At 40.4% G+C, this 19,358-nt stretch overlaps 1 protein-coding gene across 5 annotated transcripts in view; it reads right to left on the reverse strand.

The window, feature by feature from the left end:
- Positions 1-19,358, reverse strand: part of FGD5 (FYVE, RhoGEF and PH domain containing 5) — a 232,916-nt gene that overhangs the window by 30,669 nt on the left and 182,889 nt on the right. For all 5 annotated transcript variants that reach the window (XM_042451717.1, XM_042451714.1, XM_042451716.1 and 2 more), the window contains exons 11-13: positions 15,168-15,239; positions 14,235-14,303; positions 404-487 (exon numbers count right to left, since the gene is read on the reverse strand). In XM_042451717.1, coding sequence (XP_042307651.1) covers positions 404-487; positions 14,235-14,303; positions 15,168-15,239 — 225 coding nt within the window. The remainder of the gene's footprint in view (positions 1-403; positions 488-14,234; positions 14,304-15,167; positions 15,240-19,358) is intronic.

The following is a 19,358-nucleotide window of genomic DNA, read 5'->3' on the forward strand; positions in this document are numbered from 1 at the left end:
ATAATAATAATAATAATAATAATAATAATAATAATAATAATAATAATAATATGTGGCTCAGTGGAAATTGGTGAAAATCTGTTTCTGAAATGTTGACTGGATGTGACATGATCACTGAAAGGGTGGGAGGGGAGAGAGAGAAAGAAATGTGAACTTACAGGGAAGAAACAGGATACAAACCCCATTAATATGAAGGGATAAAAAGAATTGGAGTCTTGATACTTTTTGAGATCCCCCCCCCAAAAAAAAATCTGGAGGTACCCTATATTTCCCATTTTATTCCTATAACAAGGAAAGGTAATATGGAGATAAATCATCCTCCTTTCTTTCTAACTAAAGAGAGCTAAAAGGTTTCCAGCTGAATGAAACATAGTGTTAAAAAAGAGAGAAAAACTGACATTACCCTCATGCCAGATACAGCCAAAGTGTTCTTAAGGCGATATTTGCCATCCTTCTGGGGATACGTATACAGCAGAACATCATTCATCTGTATGAAGAGAAAGACAAAATCAATTACTTGCAATACCCTTTAAAAGTCTCACTGGAATTCTAGGTCCAGTACAAGGATTGCAGCTTGGATTGTTAGTGTAGCATGATCCGATTTCCAGATTCCATAAGGACCACATGGAAAAATGGAGGCTGGGTGAATTTGGGCAGAATTGAGCATGTGATGCAGTTCCTAAGTTATTGCTTCACTGCCTGCCCACCTTGTAATCCAACTGAAATTAATCAAGTATTTGCATATAGGACACCAATGGGTCAAGTGATGGTAGACTAAGGCGAGTTCCAGATTATCAGTCGATATTGTAATATATTGTTTATATATATTATATTTATATAATGAGGCAATCCTTTTTGGCTATGTGGGATCAAACCATCATTCTTCCAGAAAATGATTCTGTTGAAGTAAAATGTGATACCCCTAGCACTCAAAAGTGCAACATTTTGGTAATCTTCCTTCAGCTAGCAGCTCTTGTGGAATACACAACTGCAGCAACATCACACACAATGCTCATGCCTATGTGGCATTCTGTAAATGTTATTTGCAGAGTTTGGAAACTTTTTGGACTACAACTCCCAGAATACTCTAACCAAGTCACCATTTCCAGGCCATATTTTTTAACATTAAGAAAATGTATACAGTAGTTTCCTCTGAAACCGAGAGAGTGTGATTTGTGAAGAGTCCTAGTCCACAACCCAAATCACTAGATATCTTACTGAGAAAATCTCGTGATAGGGTCACCTCAGGATTGCTGTAAGTCAGAAATTACTTGAAGGCACACAGCAATAACCAGTTAACCAGCCTTCCAACTGAACAATGATAGCAGTATTGCCTGTTTGAACAGCTTTTTATAGATCTTTTTAAAATATAGAACCACCACAATACGGTATCATAAACTATTTTATCACGCTGTCAAAACCCTTTGATGTGGAACACTAGCTGTTTGTGCACCAGGGTGAAAAATGCTGCTGTGTGCCTACAAGTCATTTCTGAACCTATCATGGGGTTTTCTTGGCAAGATTTGTTCAGAGGGGGTTTGCTATTACCCTCCTTTTAGGCTGAAAGAGTGTCACTTCCCCATGGTCACCCAGTGAATCTCCATGGTTGAGTGGGAATTCAAACCATCATCTCCTAGAATAACAGTCAAACACCCAACTCACTACACCATGCTGACTCTCTCTGGAGGAGGCTTTTTTAAACACAGTAATTTTTGTAAGCCAACAGCACTATAGGCAAAAATAGGGGAGAGATACTCCTTTAATAAGGCAACTTAAACAGAAATAGAGTTGTGGTGTTCCTCTATGACATGAGAATAACAGCTTTATCACATTACAAACAAACCTGGCAGACAGCAAAGGAGAATGTTACTGTTTCTGTTTCCACATGAAGTACTTTTGTTCTCTTCCTGTCGTAAATGTGTGGGAGAGAGTCGTAAAATCGTGGGAGTGGGTTGCAGTGACTGGGGATGGCGTCTCTCCTCTCGTGGCCTGTATAGAGTCAGTAATGGGCTGGATGAGGGAAAACCGACTCAAGTTGAATCCAGAGAAAACGGAGGTACTAGTGATAGGTTCTCCTGGTCCAGGAATGGCGGTGGTTCCACCTGTCCTGAACGGGGTCACGCTCCCTGTGAAGGACTCCGTGCGCAGTCTGGGGGTGCTTCTTGACTCGTCGCTTCATCTGACTGCTCAGGTGAATGCGACGGTCAAGAGCACCTGTTATCAGCTTCGGCTTATTCGCCAGCTGCGCCCATACCTGGCCCAGAGGGACCTAGAAACGGTTGTACATGCTCTGGTAACTTCGAGACTGGATTTCTGCAACGTACTCTACATGGGGCAACCCTTATACCAAACTCGGAAGCTGCAAATGGTGCAGAATATGGCAGCCCGGCTGGTCACTGGTGCTCCCAGGACCAGCCATATAACACCGGTTTTGAAAAATCTCCATTGGCTGCCCATTCGCTTCCGAGCTCAATATAAAGTGTTGGTGATCACCTATAAAGCCCTAAATGGCTTGGGCCCAGGATACCTAAAGGACCGCCTCTCCCCGTACATACCGCCTCGCACCCTCAGAACGTCTGGGCAGCAATTACTGAAGGTGCCTGGGGCTAGGTTAGCCTCCACCACACAGAGGACATTCTCCACAGCTGCCCCAGCCCTTTGGAATACGCTGCCCACCGAGCTCCGCTCGACTACTACCCTGGCCCAATTCAGGAAGGACTTAAAAACCTTCCTGTTCCAACAGGCATTCCCCGACTAAAAATCCTGTGGGCCTCCCTCCTCTTCCGTGGCCAAGAGGTTGGGCTAAGGGGTTTTAATCCTGTTGGTTTTTATTGATAGTTTTTTTGCATTGTTTGTATGGTTTGCCTGTAGTTGTATTTGTATATTGTTATGGCACCATTGTTTTTAACCTCGTTGTAAGCCGCCCTGATCTTGGGAAGGGCGGGATATAAATAAAAAAATTATTATTTATTATTATTTAAAAGTGTTCCTTTTGCCAAACAGATTTTTCCAGCTAGATAGAAATAAGGGGGGGGGGGAGGATGCCAGCTAGGCAACTTGGGAAGCCACCATTCAAATAAGAAAATCTTCCAAGCTCTGGTTTGTTGTGACTGATAGCACTTTGCCAGGATATTAGGAAGGCTGGCTGGCAAGCAACTTTTCCAACCAAAGAAAACTGCAGTCCTTTTAAGTAGTATTAAAACCCCACTTAACACCTGCACTCTGCCTCTTTTCCACATTGGAAAGCACATCCTTATAGAATATAGCTGGAATGATCTAAGCATGTGCATTAGTCTCTTTCCATGCCTCACATTCATCCTGCTAACTACAGATTATTCTATCAGCTCTGAGATCTTACTGAAGTACAGAGTATAGACGCTCAAGAAGAAATACCTTCTTTAAAAAGAAACTTTCAACAACAAACTTTCCATGTGACAAGATCAACAGTAGCTTCTCGAAGAAATTTTGCTTATATCATTTGCTTATGGCTTCATAAATCATTCACCATGCCAACACTAATCTCAACCTCACAGTGACTCCCTGCACAGGTACCATCTCATTATAAATCCTAGTTTATTAAGGGCTGAATAGAACTACAGAGAAACATTCATTATAGACTTTAGGAAGCTGAGTATTGGAGGGGTTTATGAAAGGAAAAACCTCAGCTGTTGAAGAATAATTTATCATAATGAATATCAATGGCATGTGTGTGTGTTTAAAGTTTAAATGTGGATTAGTAGAAACCAATGCCACAGCAAGAGCATCAGGAAAAGTCCAGTTTGTTACTAAGAACACAAAAATACTCTTGGTTCATGCAGCTAGCAATTTAGTCTCTAAAATGAGTTGGGTTCCAGTGCAGAAAACACAATAGAGAATTAGGCTGCATTGCATCCTTTGAATAATCAGAGTTCACTTCATTATAGAGGAGGTTGTGCCGTTTCTTTGCAGTTAATGCAGCCAGATAGTCTGAAGTCATTCTGAGCCACAAAAAAGACAGCTAATGAAGGGCACCCCACCAACCAAAAAATCAGTTCATGTGAGGTACTGTCAGGCTCTTCCCAGCATGCACTGCTGTATTTCTTGGCTACACATCCTCTTATTTTATTTATATGAAATATTTCTACAAACCTCAAGACATTCTATGGTTGGTGATGATTAAGGAATCCACCCTAGTGCACTGTTGCTATGGCAGCCATGATTAGTACCCCTTGGTTTTATTAAACATTAATGGTGGTTGTGTTTGTTAATTGCCCATTATAGTTATTTCCCATCTGTTTTGTCTTTAGATTTAAGGAAATGTGTCTACATAATCACTTCTGAAGTCTCACTAGTCATGGACTTGCCACTATGACATTGAAATTAGCATTGCTCAACCTGCTGGGGGTAGAGGATATAATGAAACTAAAAATCATGCCAGGTTTGAATAACTACATAAAAAACTATGTGAGTGAGACTGCAATGGTATTAGTAGTATCAAATTTGTATTAGACCAGCTGCCATCTTGTTTGAATAGTTTTTGGACATTACAGTGTGTTAGCCACTATACGGGGCCTCCGGACATGATAGTATGTTGGCCAGTTCATAGTGCACTTTTGCTTCCTATGAAGGATGTCCACCGTGTTGACTAAGGTAGTCATCATGATGGTAATCCCATGTTATTCCATGTTTTTGCTTTTTTCAAAGCCAGATTTAACATCCTCCCATCTGCACTACTCCAAGGCAGATTTAGCAAAGTTCCCATAACTGAGCACACCTGTCCATGTGGAGAAGTAGAAACTGTTTCACATGTCCTGTTATGTTGTAAATTTTATGAGGATATCAGGTCAATATATATTGCACCTTTAGTAGAAAAATGGTTGGGGTATCCAGGTAATTTTTACTTCAGGACTTAAATCTTCATATTACATATAGAGCTGCTAAATTTTGTGTTGCTGCAATGAAAACAAGACAAATCCAGATAAAAAATATATTCCTATCTTAAATACATTCGTATTTTATTTTAATATTATTACTTTAAAGTTTTAAAGAAATTTTTTCAAGGGAAATACAAATTTTGTACTTTATTTTAATTTATTTTACTTTATAGCAGTCTATTGTACTGAATCATTTTGAAATACACTGTTGTACTTATGTACTGGGCTTTGAAACCTTTTAAAATCTTGTACAAATGATGTAATTATGGAATGTATAAAATAATAAATAATAATAAATTGTTTATTTATAAACTGCTTTTCCCAGGATCAAAGCGGTGTACAGTATAAAGGTAAATACAATACAAAACAAATGACATAATAAAAATACACATCAATACCCATTAATTCCACAAATATTGGCTAAAAACATTCCACATTATTAAAATCGCAAAAATATCTACATCATTAAACAGTAAGGGGAGTGAAATGTTAATACAAGGAATTGGGAGGGTAGGCTTGTAGGAAGAGGTAAATTTTTAATGCCTTTTTAAAGGCTTCCACCGTTCCACTAAGGCAGATCTCTTTGGGTAAGGCGTTCCAAAGAGAAGGCGCTACTGCCGTAAAAGCCCTTTGCTGGGTAGTCGCCAATCTCACCCTTGGATGACTGAGTACCAATTTTCCTGTTGACCTGAGAGTGCGGGCTGGATTATGCAGGGAGAGGCGTTCTCTCAAGTAACCTGGGCCCAAGCCATTTAGGGCTTTAAAGGTAATAACCAACACTTTGTATTGGGACCGGAAACGGATTGGCAGCCAGTGAAGAGATTTTAAGACGGGCGTTATATGGTCAGATCTCAGGAGAGTGTATTTTTATATTAGTCCATTTTATTTTATTTTATTGTATATCACTTGAAGTTTATTGTTACACTTTGTATTTTGCTTTGCATCTTTTTAAATTTTTCTGGTCATTGACCAAATAAAACATATTCATTCATTATTCCATGTTTCCTGAATCTTCACCATAAAAAAGAAAGCTGAGTAGTCTACTTGCCTTCTACTTTATATGATGCTGCAGATGGTACCTTTTTTTTTCAGGTACCATATCCTCATTAATAAGTTGATCTCATGGCCAGGTTTTGGGGCTATAATTATGAATTTTGATATGACCTGTGGATAAACTGAGGGTAAAATTTAGGGGCGTGTAACAATGAAAGATGATAATGACAATATCTTTTTGAGATCCTGCATTCACGGAGAACACATTCATGGAGATCCCATGTTCTTTTGGAGAAAACACATTTCATAAATAAACAGGCATATACATACCTTCTCCCTTGCCCCTTTCCATAACAACAGTCCATTCCCACACTCTAGCGGGTAATGGAAAAAAGAAGAAAGCTGCTTTTCCCTGAGAATGCCCACTGCTAGAACTGGTCTCTCAATTGAGATTAACCCCTCCACCCCCCCACCACTTTTCTCTTTATATTATTATACTATAATGCATTCTGGGTATCCCTAATTGCTTCTGCAATAGCACTAATGAAGCGCGATTGACTTTCACACTCTTGCAATCGTGCTTCAACTACACTATGGTTTGTTGCAGGAAAATGCCGGGTTATTCACAGGGGAAGTCCGGATAAGCACGATGTCATGCGAAAATCTTCCACGTGATCACGGGATCTAGCCAGGATTATTCCCCCCCCCCCCCCCGGATAATCTCCTAACTTGCTCTAGAATGGAAACCAGCATTGACCCAGATTTGGGGGGGGGGGGTCATTTTTTTAACTAAAATTTCTCAACTTAGATATGAGCGTATCAAAGCTGCAAATATGGAGGGATGACTGTACACTATTTCATTTACTAGGGTTTATTCTTTGTAAACCATAAAATGGAGGATAATATTTTATACCAGGTCAAACTGAATGAGTGGCAATGATTTATCCAGTGCCTTTGCTATCACCTACTACCAGGCATTCTTTTAATTGGAGATGTTATTGACTGAAAATGCAAAGCTTTCATGCTACCATTAAGCATGGTTCTAACTGTTGCAACTTTCTAAATATGATAAACCCAGCTACTTTTCATTTAACTCTTCTGTGCTATACAGACAGCAAAGCAGAATAGTGTAGTGGTAATGTGGTGGCTGGCTGTCTAGTTTTAGTAGCTTAGTCCAATCTTCTCTGAAACATGGAATCAACAACCACAAATGAAACTGGGATCAGAAACAGGCACACTATGAATCTTGTCTATACTGCTGAAAAACCCATTAAAAACCCATTCTCCTTCCAAATCTGGGGTGATAAAGTCACACAGTGCATAGCTGTATCCACCTCAGATTCAGTGTATCTTTTATTATTGTGTAGTTTTTAAACGCCAGAGTTTTTGACCCACTGCTTTTGTTGCAATGGCTCCTGCTACCTTGCCCCCACCCCTGCCACCTTCAATTTTTTTTCATATGTAATCTTCCCCTCCTGCTCCCTCAGCAGCTGCTTGCTAAAGTCAGACAAGGCACTTGGGTTACCTGCTGGGTGCTTCGTGTGCCTCAGAGCAATGAGTGCATCTGTGGAGCTAGTGCAACTGAGGGAGAAAGAGGGAAACCATTCAGGATAGGAACTAGCCCAGATAGAGTTTGGTGACAGTAGTGGCAGCAGTGGTGGACACAGCAATGTAGAGAGCAGCAGTGGCAGATCCAGGAAGTTGGGTAGTATAGACAATCTACCTGATGTCCCTGCAGGGCGGGGATGAGGGCAGGAGTCCATCCAGACTTTTGTCCTTAGCATAGAAGACCTCAGACTATCAGGAAACATCAAGTTCAACAATACCAGCATGCAAGATGGTCAGCTGTGCCATCTGATCTGTAACATGACTGCATACAAATATAGATGTGGCTAATTCTCAGTACCCTAAAGGTACCAAATCTCATCTGATCTTGGCAGCTCAGCAGGGTCAGCTCTGGTTAGTACTTGAATGGGAGACTGCCAATGAATATCAGGTGTTGTAGGCTGTATTTAAGAGGAAGCAACTGGCAAAGTCACTGCTAAGTATCGCTGAGTTGTCAGGCAACTTGAAGACACAACACACACACACACACCTCTTTTACCAGCGCAAGATAATTTCTGCAACATTTTAAATTTATTTGGTTAACTTATACATCATCTTTTCTCAAGGATGAATATAGAAACATGGAGGGGAAAACTTTCCTATCCATATGTAGAGACATCTTGTAACACCTTTGAGACTAACTGAAAGAAAGTTGGCAGCATGAGCTTTCATAGACTAAAGTCTACTTCCTGAGGATCTCTCTACATACTGATTCTACAGACTAACATGGTTACGGTATATGCTTGAATTCTTTCCTGTCCATAAAAGTCGCAATTTAAAACCACTCACTCACTCTATTTATACTCTGCTTTTTTTTTTTTTTTTGCCAAGAATAAGACAAGGACTTAAATACAAAACAGGCAATCAATCTACACAGCTTTTGCATGGCAGCAAAAATGTGCATTATCCTATCCTTTTCAAAAGGTTTGTGACTTCTTTTCCAGATGCCATAGCAGCACCTCATGGTGCACCTGGCAATTTGAGAAACTCTGCATTAATTGATGAGGCTGATGATGTGTTGAAATTGTTACGTTAGTCACATAGTTATCTAGTATTGTTGAATTTGCTGTATCCTTCTAGAATGATTGTTCTGTTTCACGGGCTATCTGCCTGCTTCCTGAGCCCAATTTTTGTTTACAGAGATGCCTGATCCCCTTTTCACAAAGATTCACCAAAATAAGTTGTTGAACTTGCTATATCTCCTGCCACAAACACAAATACAGAGTATATACCATCACAACATTTTGGAGGCACTGAAAAGAGAGCCTGTTCACATGTTTACCATCACCTTCACTTTTAAAGGCAACCTAAAAACTGATCAATTTGTCTAGCTTTGAAATTATTTCAAATAATAGTAAGAACTTCGCACAGCCCTTTATTTAGCTTTGAAATTATTTCAAATAACAATAATAACCATACAAAACAACAGCTGTCTTTTCTGTAAACAACTGGCCTCCTGCCTCATGAGAATGCTCAAATACCTTTTCTCCTGCAGTTCTAAGCAATTCTGGGGGGAAGGAAATTAGTCTTGCTTAAGTCAGAATACTTCCTCCTAAATAACCCTACTGACTGTTTCAGAGTGTTTCAGTCAGACTCTAAACAATAGTACTGGAGAAGTGGTACTCATATTTCAGCGATGTAATACACGCATGCACTTCCTATGCAAGCCCTTGATTTCTGCTTGCCAGGAATCCTCCATTTGTGGCTTGCAAGCACAGAATATGCAGCCATGCCATAGCTGGCAGCTTCCTTTTCCTCCAAGCAACAGCAGTTTTTTGGCTCAGCAGGAACTTCCAAGAAAGCCAATAAATCAGAAAGTTTGGCTGACTTCTGAGGTGGTGTGGATCTGTGTTGATGGACATTGGAAGCCACTACCTTCATTCTGGTCCACTGCCAGGGGAAATAATGACAAAAGCTACTCAAGCCTGATCTGTCTCCTCTCCCCATCCCCACAGTTATATGTATGTTGTTGCCATGACATTAGGTAGTTACCATTGATGGGGCTGAAGACAGATTTTACCTCAACTCTTTGGAGCTTTCACCTCTTCTATAGCAATGTTCGGTTATTCATTCCAGACATTGCCTGGCATGTCTGGGTGGCTTGGGAACATGGCATTCATATGCCGCATGCCCCCACACCATCCTGAAGCTGCCCAGAAGTCAGGCAGTGTCCCAGCATGGGTGGCTTCAAGACACAGCATTTACATGCTGCATGCCAACGCAGCATCTGAAAGTCTATTTTGGGCTGTGGCAAGCCAAGAAAAGACACCCTTTCCCCGGCCAAAGAAGTAGTTTTGTGAGGCACCAGCACACTTTGGCAGCGAGGGCTAAAGACCTTGTAAAACTACAGATCCCCTCCATGTTTCCATATGCTACAGCATTTAAAATGGGGTCAAACTGCATTATTTCCAAAGTATGTAGATGCACCCACACAGAGAAAAGATCCGCTCCTTTTTCAGCCAAGTATGTGTAGTATGTGTTCACCGCAGCTCCAATCCTCCTTTGGAAAGGGTGCCCCCTTCGTTGGCCTGTTTCACCCCACAGGTATGTATTTGTAATAAATTAGGCAATGTAGGATCTTGGCTGTTGTCAATGTATTTCTCGGTGTGGGTGTATCTATATACTTTGGAAATAATGCAGTTTGACCCCCACTTTAAATGCTGTAGCATATGGAAACATGGAGGGGACCTGTAGTTTTACAAGGTCTTTAGTCTTCTCTGCCAAAGTGTGCTAGTGCCTCACAAAACTACAAATCCCAACATTCTGTAGGATGGAGCCATGACAGTTAAAGTGATGTCAAAATGCATTATTTCTGTAGTGTAGATGCACTCTGTCACAACTTTGATCCTGTGACATGTTTGGACTGGATCCATTGTTGGGGTACATAGTAGACTTATTCACCCCAGCTGGTGGGAGTTTGCATATTGGCCTTATTCCAAGTGACCAATGTAGAGGAATTCACACCGTAGTGAGATACAGTCTCCGAGCAGATGAGATGGGCAGGATATTGGTTGGCAGATGAGTCAACCAATATTGCAAATTTGGCCCCATGGATCATCAAGTTACACTACTGATATAACCAATAAAATTGTGGCCTTCTTCTCTCAATAGAATGTTTTCTGGGTATTCTATAGCTCATAGGTCTTTTGTTGCTGGGGTACAAATTAGTTTAATTATCCTGTACACTAGGGGTTACCATCCAGATCACAATATTCCTACTAGAGCTAGCGATGACCTGTATGTCGGTTAACAGTTCTAAAGAATGTCTTCTCACTCAGGTTTTTCAGGTATTTTGTTTGCCTAGCATTTTTTTTTTTTTTTAGAAACCTTATTTTATAGGCACGGGACTGCACAGTCCATACCTGTAAAAAGCTGTTTGCATTTTAAAACTTTGTTCTAAAATGCTACCTTTCAGTTTAACTCCAAATTCTTTTTTATGGCAATATACATGCCTGACCATGACATTCATTTCTAGTAGGGAAGCAGAAAAAACTGTCACTGGCAGTATATTCATGGGCCTATTAAACAGTGTTTTCCTCACATCCCCAGCTGCCAAGGGATTATTATTATTTCTCTCCCCGCAGTGAACAGACAATTTTATTCTGAATAGCAGAACTTTCAACAGAAGCCTAAACTCATGTTTCCCTTAGAAATGGCTGCCTCATAGCCATTGCAGAGTGAATTTACTCAAATTTCAATGCATGCTTTGTTTCAGTTACAACAGTGACTCCATCTTCACAACTTTTATGGCAAGGACAAACTGTGAAAAGCATAATTGTAATGGGGCAATGTTTATATTTTCCACTACTGCTTCATCAAAGGAACAGGAAGGGGAATGAGAATTTCCAAGAACAGCACCACATGTGAATATCCTGATACCTGGAAGTCTTGGATGCCAAGGGCACAGTAGGAGCAAGGTGAATGCCACTGTCTTCCTCTCTCATTGAATGGAGAGAGAAATTCATATTGCCAGTGCATGGAAGAAGTGGAATTACTGTATAGATAGAACTTCATATGCTGCACAAAACAAGTTTTAGGGCTGAGGCTTGGTAATTTTGCAAAGTCAAAGCCAAAATAAACCCAAGGCTGAATCCAAGACTGCATTCAAGTTGCCTGGTATTTCTTCTTCTAGTAAGAGCCACAGGTGCAGAGTCTAGAATCAGAAGCTCAGCACAATGTAGCAATGGGGAACTAAGCTGGAGGTGCATATGTCCTCTACAGGCTGGATGATCTGTCCGTGGGCATGGCCAGGCACTTGAGAACAGAGGTGTGGCCATGCCCACTGAAATCACTGGGTTCCCAAAGTGCTAGTTGGAGCTTTCCCACCCAGTGTTTTAGCCAGAGAACAGCTTTGTTCCTCCTTTCCCTTCTCCACATGTGGAAGAAGGAAATTCCTGATGTCAGTGATCAGAGATAGCAGGGATTCCCGTCAGGGTAGCCTTCAAGGTCAAGGCTTAGAACAGTGGTCCCCAAACGCTGCTCTTTAAGGGATTTTGGACTTCAGCTCCCAGAATCCCATACGACTGGCAAACATGGCTGAGGCTCTTGGTAGTTGAAGTCCAAAATCCCTTAAAGAGCCAGTTTGGGGACCACTTTCTTAGAGGGAGGGGAGGTGGCCTGTGGAGATGTCCCTCACAGAAAAGACAGGGAAACTATATGGGCTGAAATAAGGAGATGGCTAATCTTCCTCCCTGTATTTTTTATTTTTATTTATTTAGAGCAGTGGTTCCCAAACTTTGGTCCTTCAGAGGTTTTGTACTTCAAACGGAATTCCTGACTGTTGGCCAAGCTGGCTGGCGCTTCTGGTAGATGAAGTCCAAAACACCTGGAGGACCAAAGTTTGGGAACCATAGATTTGGAGTATTTATACCCCTCTCTTCAGCCACAAAGCTCTTAAAGCAGTTTACAGATTGTTAATTTGATAGTTCCCTGCCCTTAGGCTTACAATCTAAAAAGCCATCACACAAAGGTGAAGGGGATCAAGTCCAGCGGATACTGCCAGTTCCTCTCTACATCCAACACTAGGGTGGTTGCAGTTAAGATGGAAGGAGGGCCTTTAATCTTTCTCTGGGCCTAGATATGATGGAACTATGCCTGCATCTCCTTCTCTCCCTTCAAGGTCAGGATGGTAGCAATTAAGATGGAAGGAGGGCCTTTCAACTTTCCCTAGGGTTATAACATCTGTATTAAAGTCACAGACATATAATGTGAGTTGCCATTAGCCCAGGAGAGACACTTCAACTGGCACCAAATGGAAACTTCCCTTTTAAGGTGGTAGAATTCAAAAACATAGCCATGGTAGTCTGGAAAATTAATATGAAAAGGGATATTCAGCATCTTTGAGATTATTGTATATACTCATGTATAATTCTAGAAATTTTAGTCAAAAAATTGACCCCAAAAACCTAGGTAGACTTATCCACGGGTCAATGTAAATATTATACTTTAACTCTCATTAAAAAGGGAACCATCCCTCGTGAAAGGCAAGAGTGCAATCTGTTCTGGAAGCACTGACCTCTCTCTGCTTTCTCTTCCATCCGTCCTTTAGTGTGAGCCAAAACCATTATGCCTGCCAGAATTTTGTAGGTTCTTTGGCATTGTTTTCCTTTGCTCCATCATTTAGATCCTTTGTTGCCTTCCCTTACGTTTTACCCTTGACTTATCCAAGGGTCATATCAAAATCCATAATTTTGCCCCCCAAACCTGCCCTCGACTTGTACATGAGGTCGACTTATAGTCGAGTATATACGGTATGTGAAAGACTGAAGTTTGTAGCACGAGCTTTCATAGACTGGAGCCTACTTCCTCAGATGTATTTAGACACATCCAACTACCAACTTCTGTCTTTCAGGCGGGTTATAGACTGCCGAAAAGCGGCGGTCTGGCTCCGCCGCCACTTGCAGTGTCCGGGAGATGCAGCCTTTAAACAGCGCGACTCCCGGACGCTGCAGAGAAGGAGCGCGGAAATTGCGCTCCTTCTCGGGCCCCGGAAGAGGCGCTGCAAGTGCCAAAGGGCCCACTCGTGGCGTCACTTCCGGTGCGCCACGTGCGGACGTAGAGCGTCCGTTACGTCAATATGGCGGCCCCCATGTGGAAGGGGCGCTGCCATATTGTATGTACTCCATACGTACTAGGGTTAGGGGGGTGCAGAAGCACCGCCCCTTCCTAACCCTAATACATATGGAATACGTATTTTTTGGCAGTGTGTAACCCGCCTCAGTTACTCTCAAAAGTGCTGCATGATCCCTTCGCATTTGATTTCCTATTAAAGATTTATACATGCCTAAACACAATTGTGTGTCTAAACATACTAAAATAAATAGCTAAGTCATGCCTAATTCTGCACAGAATCAAGCTGTACATAAAAAAAAGAACTATATGGAACTGAGGGTATTGTAACTTCTGCTGAAACCAGTCCTGATCAACCACTGTAGTGGAATCACAGCTATAAAATAATTAATAGGCATGTAGTCTGAGTATATTTATGTTTACTAAAATCTTACTATGTTCCTTTGAAGTTACTTCCAAGTAGAGTATTACAGAACTGTAGCCTAACAGTGCAATTCCAAGTACATTTATTCAGCAATTAAACTGTACTACTTTCAACATTCTGCCTAGCAAGTACATTTACACAGGACTGCAAACTTGAGTTACCAGTCCCTGCTTGTTTTTTTCCCACTGCTTAATGAAAGTGACCAGCCCTGCTCTTCTTAATCTCCTTACCAAGAACAAATGTCGAGGGTGCCTGTTTTTCCCAGACACTTTCATCAATGTTCCTTCTTTAAGAAACACCTGAGAAAGAAAACAGAAAAATCAGTGCATCTTGCCTTTGGAGGCTGTTGTTCACATTTAATGGTTTGTAATATGAATTGAGATGTTCACTCCATATACTGTTTCCCACTATGCTGTGTTCTGATTTAATTGTCATGCAGTAAAAGAGGAAGAGTTGATTAAAATAAAGCCTGCAGTGGCACTGTGGTAAATCACCTGACAAACCTCATAAACCACTGAAAACAAAGGAGTAGCTGCACAGGGGAAACAACCACACAAACCCAAAGTAAGTGGTTTCTGCACATTTATTCTAACATGCAATACCAAAGGTTTCCCTCAAAAAAAGAAAACAACAAATAATGTTATCATAGTTTTTACTTATTAAAATATTTACCCACCACATTTCATAAAACAATAATCCTAGAAAAATGAACAATAATGTCATATTTTAAAACACAATTCCAAGCACATCACCAAAGGTTTAAAAAGCAAGATAAAATTTGACAATTATATCATTATTTAAAAAGATTGGAAATGAGTTCTAACCTGCCACCAGTGTCATTTAGAAAGCCAGCATGCAACCCACAAAAGATTACCTCAAAGAAACATGGTTCTGGACAGAAAAAAAAGCTTTCCTATTTACATCAATAAGGCTATGAAAATGTTTTCATGTATTGTCCAGGCATGTTTAAAATGTATATTAGGTACGTCAACATTTTTGTGGCAAGGCTTCCTTCCTCTCTTCCCTTTTGAGGAAAGCAATAAAAAATGTCTTATTTTCTACATTTTCCTCATTATACAACCGTTAAAGCCACCAGAGCCTTCCCAAGCAGAAAAAAAGTGAGAATAATGTCCTAATCCAACACACAACTAATTGGAACTCACCCTTCCTGGTTGGAGAAGGTTGCTCTGCCCTTTCACACTATGTTCTATATGTACCAGCTTCTGCAAATTTTCCTATAATAAGGACCAGAAAAATATGGTGTAGAATTTAAATTTTAGTTCCCACATGATGACATTTCATTTTAAATCCAACAGACACTAACAGTCTCTTCACCAATCAAAGCTTTTAGACCGATTGACAGATATTCAAACCAAACTTCTTGGTTTTGGACTCCCACCTTCCTCAAATCTGTGTATGCCTCACTCTTTCTAAAAATGTCATGGCAAGTCAATGAGAGAGAAAGAGGCAATGGGGTATCTTCACTCTTCCTTGTGATGAGATCTCAGGCTGGTTTCTGACTGATCAGAGACAGCACCAATGAAAAGCCAAACTATTAGACAAGATATCTTTCATGCAATTAACAATTGTGTGACTGGTTTAAAAATTTAAATAATAGACACAGAGGAGAAATGGTCTGGGTCAAGACCACAGCAGAGCCTGACAGCTTAGAAAAGGGGTCATCATTAACTGTGTTGAGGCTATGTTGCTGGGAGTTGAAGTTCAACATCTGGAGGGCCACATGATTCCAAGCTCTGATTTAAACAAGCTTCCCTACAGTCACAACAGTACTGACTGTGACTGGAGCCACCATGCAGAGTACATAACTTTTTAAGATGCTATTCATGAATGGCATCTCAGGTCCTTCAGCCATAAAACTGCTGAGACTGTGCATGGTCTTAGTATTTTGCATTTCTAATAGCATTATTACTGTATATATTCAACTAAAAGTTGAATTCATGTATAGCACAAGGGCAAGTTTTGGTGCCAAAATTATGGATTTTGACATGACCTATGGATAAGTTGAGTGGAAAACTTGGAGGTTCCTTCAGTGTGTGTATGCGAGGGACAAGAAGGAAGCAGCAATCAATACAAGGCTTCAGTGTTTCAGCTTTCACTCCCAAAACGGTGATGCTCTCGTGTGGAAGAGGGACTGTTAAACAGCAATCAGTCACCAAGGACTCTATCTGCTTGGCTCAGTACAGAAAGAAACTGCATATGGAAATCTGAAAGAGTTGCTATCACATTACCATACTGTAAGTAAGCCGACCTGGGATTTTGGGGTCAATTTTTGGGCATAATTTTTTAGACTTATAGACAAGTATATATGGTAACTGATTTCAGTTGGGTATTTTACATTGCTTAGAGCCTCTGCTCCTAGTTAAATTATACATGAAGCTCCATAATAGAGACTGAATTCGGAAATAAAGTATTAGTCTGGAATACCAGTATGCATCTGAGGAAGTAGACCTTGGCCAGGAACAGATGGGCCAAATGAAGCAGCTTCTGGCTGCTTTGGAGGCGTGGCGTTCAAACAATGCACACCTCCAAAGCAGCCTGAAGCTGCACTGGAGTAAAAAAGAGCAGGGATAATGTGGCTCCTAGTGGTGCAGGTTAGGTCCTGTGGCCATGGCCCACTTTGGGAACGGACCATGCAGCCAGTGCAGTCCTGACCCACTTGCAGTTGGTGCAGGCTCAGGCCACTCTTTCAGACCCATCTGCTCCATTCCCAAGTCTACAATAGCCTATGCTACAACTTTTTTCACACAGGCTCAAAGATACTACAAGATCCCATTGCATAATGATAATGGAGATTATTCAGCTGCTACTGCTAATTATATATATATATATATATATATATATATATATATATATATAGAGAGAGAGAGAGAGAGAGAGAGAGAGTTTAAAAATCATCCTATGGTAACTTTTCCAAATCCTTCAAGCTATTAATTCAATCTATATAACACATTAAAAATAGTTTTCCTTGTCTGCTTCCTCTTTCTTACAGCTGCACAGCTGCAGATGCTCAGGTGATGAAGGGAACAGAAATCTCCTTTTAATGTTACACTACCACTGATAGGATTATACATGTCTTTCACATCCAGTAGCAATGGCTGTGTAGCTGGTGATCTTTGTTAGTAAGGTTAAGTTACAAATAGATAGTGAAATTATGCTTCTTTTGCAGAGATCAGAGAGCTCATTAACAGAGTCTGACCCTGTTAGTTCACCACCTGCATTTAAAAGCTTGGACACAATCAATGAGCACAGGCAAGCTGTGTAATCTCCCACTGTATGGTATCTAAAATGAGACCTTTGTTCCCATTAAAGTGACAGTGTTGGATGGCTCTTGGATAAAAAAGGGATGAGTTTCTAATGAATTACTCTCATTACATTCACAGATTCACTACAATCTTCTAAGTCAGCTAGAACACCTTAGGCCTCATGTCTCTGTTTTTGGTTTTGATATCCACTGAAAAATTTCACTTGGCCAGATAGTCTACTGAAGCTGTAAGCTTCATTACTCCAGAGAATTTGAAATGAACACACACAAGATCAAGCTATGAATGAGAACTGAAAGGGAAAAGGATAGAATTGTTTTGCTCACTGTCAATAAGTAGGGTTGAATTAACTGATTAATTAGTAAAACAGATTAATCACAACAGAAAGTATATTTTAATTGGAACCTGGCCTAGCAAAATGGCAGCCCTGTGTACATTATCCCTTAATACAGTCAGTCCGCCCCAACCACAGGCTTGCCATTTGTAGATCTGAGCATCCGCAGATAGCCCCACCCCATTCACCCCAATGGGAGTGCATGCACATGGCCACACCACCATTAAAACCAACAGGACTTCAGGTTTTTGGCATCTGCAAGAGGAGGTCTGGAACATAACCCCTGAGGAGACAAAGGGCTGATTATACAGAGAGTCTTTTAATAATGATTTCCTACATAAAATATATCCCTTCTTTTGTCTGGTATTTAGTTGGAAAAAATGTTAGTTTAATTAAACAACATGCAGTAATTATTGTAATATTTGATTATTGCTGTTAGACAGGTAATTAGTTAAAAACATGTCGGAAAATGGTCAGCTGTGTAGAACGTACACAGAACAGGTCAATCACAGTTCATGGAATGCTTTGAAGGGGACCTACAGGGACAGGGACCTACAACCTAGACGTTTGTGTGTAAAATAGATAGGGCATTCAGAAAAAGAGTGAAGCCCAGTTAAGAAGAGATTAACTGTGTGAAAGAAGTGGTAGCATAAACTTTCATAGACTAGGCCTACTTCCTCAGATGCTTCCTCACACCTAGTCTACAAAAGCTTATGCTACAATGTCTTTTGCCTAGTTATTCTCAAAGTTGCTACAAGATTCCTCTGTATCCTGATATTCCAGGCTAACACAGCTGTGTCTCTGAATTCTACCCCATTTAGGAAGAGGGGAACTGATAAGTTCTGAAAGGGTTTTGGGAGCTGGGAATGAGGAAGGCTTCAAAGAGTTCATGTTTATCTAAATCTTTACTGTTTTTATCTTCTATGTCTGACTGTTAAAACTTAAGAAATGAAAATAAGAAGTGGTCACGCTGTACCACATTGGACCACTGATCAACACACACATTTCCACTATAGTTGTCACCTTGAGGCCTAAGTGAGAGGATCCTGAGAGTAAAAAGGCAATGTGAGTGATAGGCTGCAGGACCAGGGTTCTTTCACAGCAAGATACACATTTTCCTTTTATATACTTTCATTCCATTGAAAGTGATGCTAAAGATCTAAGATTCAATCTTTTTGATTACATCTGTTTCTTACTGATGTTTTATTATATGCTAAATCTTTACTTCTGAAAGAGACATATCGTTGCTATGTGTGTATGTGTCTTCAGGTTTCCTGTTAACATATGGTGACCCCATGAATTTCATAGGGTTTTCTCAGACAAGGAATACTCATAGGTGGTTTTGCCAGTTCCTTCCTCTGAAATATAACACATAGTAACCAATATTCCTTGGTGGATACTTTTTTAAGTAACCCTCTAATGTTCTTGAGTATTTTTTAAAAAGTATTTTTTCAAAACCAAAACAAAACAAAAACATTTTACTGATTCTCTTCTGGGACTTCACATCTCAAGCAGTGTGATTGTCTGGATCATAATGTTGGTGTTATTTTTCAGAACATAAACACCAGGGACAGCTCATCAAGAATGATCTTGTTTCAACTGGAACATTTTTCCTGGCAAGCAGAGAACAGTTTCCAGTTTTAGAAGATTCTGTAGTGTTCCTCCCTCCCATGTACAATTATGCCTCTATGAGACCAATAATACAGATTACAAGGGACTAGAGTTATGTTTAAGAAACA

Source organism: Sceloporus undulatus, chromosome 2 (assembly GCF_019175285.1).
Source record: "Sceloporus undulatus isolate JIND9_A2432 ecotype Alabama chromosome 2, SceUnd_v1.1, whole genome shotgun sequence".
In the NCBI taxonomy this organism is placed as follows: Eukaryota; Metazoa; Chordata; class Lepidosauria; order Squamata; family Phrynosomatidae; genus Sceloporus; species Sceloporus undulatus.